The sequence below is a fragment of the Penaeus vannamei genome, chromosome 4 (genome assembly GCF_042767895.1).
Source record: "Penaeus vannamei isolate JL-2024 chromosome 4, ASM4276789v1, whole genome shotgun sequence".
Classification (NCBI taxonomy): domain Eukaryota; kingdom Metazoa; phylum Arthropoda; class Malacostraca; order Decapoda; family Penaeidae; genus Penaeus; species Penaeus vannamei.
In genome coordinates, this window is record NC_091552.1 from 17,827,659 (window position 1) to 17,835,158 (window position 7,500).

The 7,500-nt window shown below is 34.7% G+C and overlaps 1 protein-coding gene across 1 annotated transcript in view; it reads right to left on the reverse strand.

The window, feature by feature from the left end:
* The window catches only part of LOC113829953 (fibrillin-2), a 138,095-nt gene that overhangs the window by 116,390 nt on the left and 14,205 nt on the right, over nucleotides 1-7,500 (reverse strand). The window contains exons 5-15 of the mRNA XM_070121373.1: nucleotides 5,252-5,347; nucleotides 4,901-5,095; nucleotides 4,348-4,596; nucleotides 3,520-3,684; nucleotides 2,996-3,169; nucleotides 2,769-2,888; nucleotides 2,431-2,553; nucleotides 1,976-2,224; nucleotides 1,731-1,850; nucleotides 1,351-1,566; nucleotides 1,047-1,219 (exon numbers count right to left, since the gene is read on the reverse strand). Of these exons, the coding sequence (XP_069977474.1) occupies nucleotides 1,047-1,219; nucleotides 1,351-1,566; nucleotides 1,731-1,850; nucleotides 1,976-2,224; nucleotides 2,431-2,553; nucleotides 2,769-2,888; nucleotides 2,996-3,169; nucleotides 3,520-3,684; nucleotides 4,348-4,596; nucleotides 4,901-5,095; nucleotides 5,252-5,347 (1,880 nt within the window). The remainder of the gene's footprint in view (nucleotides 1-1,046; nucleotides 1,220-1,350; nucleotides 1,567-1,730; nucleotides 1,851-1,975; nucleotides 2,225-2,430; nucleotides 2,554-2,768; nucleotides 2,889-2,995; nucleotides 3,170-3,519; nucleotides 3,685-4,347; nucleotides 4,597-4,900; nucleotides 5,096-5,251; nucleotides 5,348-7,500) is intronic.

Sequence of the window (7,500 nt, forward strand, 5' to 3'; positions counted from 1 at the left end):
ATGCACTGACATAGTGTGAGTTATAATAAATAGTTGGTCTTTTTATAAGTCTCTCTTCTTCAAAGCTATCCTCATATTTCTGACCCTAGCTTGACAATGATGCATTATGTTACTGACAGGTAGTAAATCTAGATATGATGTAACCCTATGATTTGGCTTGTGATATCAACAATCATTACAAATATTTTCTGGAGAACTGCTGTATATGCCAAAAGCTTTATGATAACAATGAAATAAAAGAAAAACAATATTTCTTTCTCAGGACCCTCTTGGAGTCCCAGGCCTGTGCTTAAAAAGTTTCCTATTTCTTATGTCATTGTCCAAGCATAGGAAATGGTATACATTATTCCTAAATCTTTATGTCATCATCCTAAGCCTTATGTCTTCATCATAAACCCCAATGTCTCGTCATAAGTTTGTGTCATAATTTAGTTGGCTCAAGAGGTTGTAACTGAATCATAACAGTCAAGTTCCCTGCCAATATACAACTTCATCTATGTAATTCATATAGCTTGTGTACTAAAATATTGCATGGTTTATAGATACAGTTTCATTATGTAGGTGAAAAGTAATGTAGAGTGTATATTAAATAACTATTCAATAATGGAAGTTTTCTTATAAGAATTAATGTTTTAAAGTAGTTATAAATATATATGGCTTCTCTATGTGTATTCAATGAGATACATCAATTCATATGTTTGACAGATTTGTTGCAGTATACTGTAATTTTCATCTGTTTTTTTTTTTTTTGTAATCATCAAACTTATTATACTTATCATTGAGAAATAACCATATTCAAGTGCAAATGACTGCCACGTTTAGTGGCCCACCTTAAGGTTATGATGTAATGTGCTTTTGTTGTAGACATATGATTGTTCCTAGTTATGATTTAGGCTTATGTCAAAAACTTAGCTAAGGCATGACGTGACAGAGGCATAACGCTATCATAAGTACCATCCCAGGCCTGCGTAACTGCCCTGGCTACTTTCCACTCCTGGCTGTCTGAAACAAACACAATCTTTTAAATCCTGTGATCCTCATTGTACCTGACCACCATCACACAGAAGGTTGTCAATGGCACACTCATTAATGTCATGACACTGCCGTCCGCTGTCATCCACCATGTAGCCAGAATTACAGATGCATCTGTAGCCTCCCTCTAGGTTCTCACAAGCTCCATTGCGGCAAATAGCAGGGTTCAGGGCACACTCATTGATGTCTGAGTAAGAAATGATGCTTTTCAAATTGCAAATATTACTGGGAAAATAAATCTATTTGACTGATATAAAAGCAGCTTTTTGATTAAAAAAAAAATAAAAATCATTCATCAACGATGAGGCATATGCTTACCATCACCCTCGTGTGTGATGCCAAACCCATGAGGGCAAAGGCCAAGGAACTCCTGGGAACCAGGTTGTGGACAGGCTTGGCATGGTGTCCCCCAACCCATTGGCTGACCCAACACAACCGTACAGCAGCAACAGGCAGATTTTGTAGTGGGTGTTGTGGATGGATTAGAACACTGGCCATCACGATACATGGCATAACAGAAGTCCAATTTTGTATCTAGATGGATGAAAGTGATTTTCATGCATTAATATCAAAAAGGAAAATAGAATCATGTGAATTATTGCTCCTCACAATGAAGTGAAGCATTAAAACATGTAATAAGATCTTGAAAAGTTATGCACATTATATTCTACCAACAAGTAATGCTTAACGAAACTTACCTAGGCATGTGACACCATTAACCCCAAGGGTGAAACCTGGTGGACAATCACACCTAAAACTCCCTTCAGTATTGATGCACTGACCATTTTTACAGGGCCCTGAGGCACACTCATCCATGTCTGGAAGATAATAAATACTTTAGCTGAGTAGTTTTATTCCAAGCTATGCAACTCACTTCAGAAAAATTTATAACAACTACTCATCTCAATACCATGTAGTCACAAAAAAAAATCAGAGAACTTACCAATACAAGTCTTCCCACTAGGAGACAAGGTGTATCCAGCATGACAGACGCACTTGAAGGATCCATCCATGTTAACACATGAGCCATGATCACACATGCCTGTCTCACCGCATTCGTCAACATCAGTGCAAAAGCTACCATCCTTGACATGTGTATAGCCATCATTGCATACACATCGATAACTGCCATCTAAATTCTCACAACGACCAAATAAGCAAATTCTTGGATTTTCCTCACATTCATCAATATCTGAAAATTGTTTGGACTATTATCAATTATAAGCTTAAGAAGTATGAATATTTCATGCTTTCTGAATACCAAAATTTATCATGTTATAGTTTATAAAGGTATCATGATCAGATGATTGAGGATATAATAGTTTATTTTGTACAGTTAGTAAAAATAATGTACACTACTAATCCTACTGATTCTCAAAGTAAAGCAGAAATCCTTACCTATACAAGCAAAGCCTGATGAAGATAAAATATATCCATCATTGCATATACATTTAAAAGATCCATCCATATTTGTGCAGACACCATTTGCACACATGCCTGTTTCACTGCATTCATCATGATCTGTCAAAAAGATTTAGAGTGATGAATCTCATTAACTTTGACTTTATGATTAGAAATAGAGCAAGTAAAAATATCAACAAATAAGGTATTAACTATACAAAACAGGAACTTTTCTATATAATAATTATGATTTTGTTCTATTTCAAGAAAAAAATGGGAATGTTAAAGAATATTTGCTCATTTGTGAATTTAATTTCAGCCAAAATACAACATACCAATACAGGTACGTCCATCTGAAGACAAGTCAAAACCAATAGGACAACGACATCTGAAGCTGCCAATGGTATTGTAACACTGGCCCCCACGACAAGCTCCTTCCCGGCACTCATCCACATCTGTTAATAAAACCCATAAATGAAAAAATACATATCTAGCGATGAAGACTCCCATAAACTACATACAATCACAACCATAAAAGGGATCAAGCTGGATTAAGCCTCACCAACACATCTGTCCGAAGCCTGCACATTGGTGAATCCATCGTAACACTGGCAGATGTAGCCACTGGCAGTATCAATGCAACGTCCTCCTTCACCACACTGACCAGGATTTAGAGTGCATTCATCCACGGGAGGCATAAGAGACCCTGGCTGCTCGCAGAGACGCTGGTACAACTCTGTGCATATAGGGAATGAAGAGTCATGTTTCAAGATAATATTTCTAAAGGAGAGTAATATAGACTAGGATAGATAAATCTGAACTATGGGAAAGATATGGATATGTATATAGAACTCAAAATTTTTTACTAATACTATCAATTTTCCCTTTCTGCTATTTAATAAATACTCAGTCATAATACTAACAATCACCGTCAGAATAATAAAGGAATAATAATAACTATAATAGATACTCAGTCATAATACTAACAATCACCGTCAGAATAATAAAGGAATAAAAATAACTATAATCGTTAACTAAGTCAAAATAACAATCATAATTCATCCTAACTACTATAATAGCTCTTACCTTCTCCTGGCATAGGACAAGGCACGCAGTCATTGCGGCCTTCACCCCAAGCCTTCCCCATATTCTTGCTGCAACAGCAAGCATGACGCGTAAGGGGTATGGCTAGTGGCTTTCTGCACCGATTATTGCTATTGATTTCCGTGTAGCAAAATCCTTGGCGTGCATCTATGTATATACAGGGATATATTATAAGTATGCTTGAATTATAATAAACATTTGCTAATGCTTTTTTGGAAAACACAAAAACAAAATGATGTTGATCTGAAGGATTTAAGAACTTTGAAAAACTTTTAAATTTTGTTTTTAGCTGAATAATAGGTGCCAACAACAACAATAATAATAATAATAATAATAATAATAATAATAATAATAATAATAATAATAATAAAAATACCCTTCTACTAACACTCTTTTTGTATGAAAGATGAAGTTCATATGTAATTAAAGTTCATATCAAAGATACCTCAGAGAGATTTGTTTACCAGGTTTTAACTTACCATTTCATCAAAATATCTTGCCTAAGTATGTGATGAAGAAAATATAATAAAAATTCATTATTGCTAATCATTTTCAAAATAATTGTCATTCTCACATATTACGGTTAGGGTCATCATTAGGGTTATAATCAAGCCAGAAATTATGCATTTCTTCTGAATACCAAATAGTTTTTGCAAAAGTTGACTAATACCAGACTTATGAATTAATATAACAATAAGAACAAACAAACAAAACATGTTAATATTTTCAAATGGTTCATCATATTAAAGAATAATATTTATTACAAAAGATTCCAATAATTCACTTCTAAAAATGTGCAAGGAAACTTACCAATACATTTTTTACGATCCTGACTAGGAATGAAGCCTGTATTGCAGCTGCAATAGAAACTCCCATCTGTATTAACACAATGACCATTCTCACATTGGTCTCCCTCAGCACATTCATCTCGGTCTTCACAGGCATTGGTCTCTGGGTTTCTTGCCTGTCCTTCTGGACACTCACAGGTAAAAGACCCTATGCTGTTGACACAAATACCTCCTTCACACAAGCCTGGAATGGCTTCACATTCATCTATGTCTGTGGGGTTAAAAGAAAAGAAAATAATTATTTCTATTTCAAAACACTTTTTAAAGTTAACCAATACATCATTTTACTCATGAGAAACATTTATCTTAGAACAAATTTGTTCTACTTATATGCAAATTCATCAATAATCTATCTTAATATCTATTGCAGATTAGTCTAACCACATATATATTCATTTACTTGTATATTCAGGTTTTACCACAATATCTGAAATTCCCAAAACATAATTTCTCGTAACTTGTATCAAGAAATACTATAAAGTTCATCACACACACCATATTGTTAAACCACTCACCAACACAGTCTCCACTGTGAATGTTTTTCAGGAAACCCTTATTACAATCAAGTCTTGATGGGCAGTGTTCACAGGGGTGTCCCCATGCTTTGCCTATTGTAGCACAGCACAACTGCTTGGTACAAACGACTCCAGGCAGCTGGCCCTGGCACATGTCATGCTGAACTTTGGTAAAGCAAGGGCCAGTACGGTAATCTGGAAAATGTAACTTTGATGCATTCATTCTCATTTGATCAAGCCTTAAAGACATGAAGAAAGAAATGAATAGACTTCAAAATGAATCTTCTATGGAACATGTAATTCAAGGACATGTATCTTTATGAGCAAAGTCAGAAAAGTATCAAGGCTCACCTGCTTCACATCTACGGCCAGTAAATCCGTATACACAGGCACACCGATCTGGGCCCACACACTTTCCACCATTAAGGCATGGCTCATGACACACAGCTGTGAAATATAGAAATTTTTAACTATCAAACTACTTGCTACCAAATGAAGTTGTATCTTAAAGTGGAATACCTATTTTTTGTAATATACACTATAAACAAAACTCTCATACTGCAAATTTTGTACCTCATGGTAAACAAAGAGAATAGGTGACAAATTGGTATTTGCTATGTACTGTCCATCTGGGAAAGTTGCAAGACCTTGTGGCAAAGTCATAAAGAATCATTAATGAGTGTTCCTTTTAAAACCCATACTAACTTCACTAAATTAACTTTGGGATATATGTTAATACTTAGTATATCACAATAGGTATCATAGTAAATACATATTAGCAAAGACCAAGTCTGAAAACTAAGGAGCAAAGGTATGACAGCTTTGGATACATACATCATTACAAGTTACAAGTTACAGAGCACGCAGAGCTTCCAGGTGTAACAAGCATCTAAGAGGAAAATCAGGTTAGACTACAACAATTATGGTTGAAAGATTAAACTGTTATGGTCACTGTCTGATTCTAGCAAGTATGCACTGTTTAACAGTTCAATGATACATGAAGAAGTTTGAAATAGTCTCGAAAGTCTACTCCTTATAAATGCCATATATAAAAATAAAAATAATTTAGTATATCTGATGGTGTTTTATAACCTGAACAAGGTACGGTTTTGTTTTTGTATATGGAATGCATGGAAAAAAGCACAAAAATACATACAATGATACATACGCATACACACACAAATGCACCCACACCCACACCCACACCCACACCCACATCCATCCCCCCACCCCCACACACGCACGCACGCACCTCCCCCCGCCCCCCCACACACACATACACACATACATGCATGCACACACTCAGATGCATGCACGCACACATGTACATACACATTTGCATATGCACATATTGTAAATAAAGACAAAAACACAAACAAACACATGCACTATTGCATAACCACATATTGTCAATAAAACAACAAAGGATAAAAAGGAAAGCACATATATGCTGAAGGCCTTTTTACTTTAGTTATTTCAGAGCATGAGAAGAAGCTAGGACTTTCGTTTATTTTACTTTTTTCTCTCTCTCTCTTCTATTTGTTATTTTATTCAAAACATATTCAGCATGAAATCTGCATATGCACTCACCCACACACATGCTTACAGACTAGTTGCATTTAAAACTAACTATAACCTATAAATATTTACTAATTTCTCCTTCTCTGATATACTTCTATGATCTTATGTCATGAACATTCGAAGCCTTCTCTCTCCAGATATCTTGTACTACATTTCTGTTAGCACAATACCAAGGCCTGTTTTTTATGTCTTGCTACTGCAGATTTCTAATATACACCACAATTTTTTTTTAGCAACATCACTTCTTTTATTCATAAGACTTATGAGAGGACAGTTTATACAGCTCCACTAATTTTGTTCAATTCCTAATCTATTTTGGTTATATCTAATTTGAGCTATGGCTTTCAGGGACTACATATGGTGCTTCATAATAGCTTCAAAGGCCATCACTGAAATTAATGGAATTCATAATTTTTGCTTAAAAGATCACAGACAATGCAAATTGTTAATTTGCAATCAGTAATAACAATATTTGATACCACTGGCATTGTTTAATTTGCTTTGCACTTACCAAAATTTTCTTCCCATATAGTTATTTCTATACCTTCCATAACTAAAAACTGGTAAGTAATAAAACTGTCCTGTCCAGAAGGGAATGAACATGTAAAGAAATATCATGAAAAAATATGTCTATGCAGGAGATACCATATAAAAATACTCAAAACTGTGTGAACTGATACACAAACACAAAGTTAGGGTGGCTTTCTGATAGATGAAGCATCCACAGTACTACAAATCTTTGTTATTGTACTGTGACTTTTGACACAGACTATCTCAAAATATTATCATCTCTTTTCTTTATTAACAGTTACTTAATAACCAATTTGTCCATTAAATTTGGTCAAACTCTGATGAAAATTATTAGCATTATGACTATAATGCAAGTTCTGGCCGAGACCATTAAAACAAAAGCATCTAACTGTTTTATGTGAGTTAATGTCTGGAGTTATAGTAGATCCACCTTACTACATGCAAGAGGTGTATTTAAACTTTAATCAAGAGTGTAAGATTTAAAATGA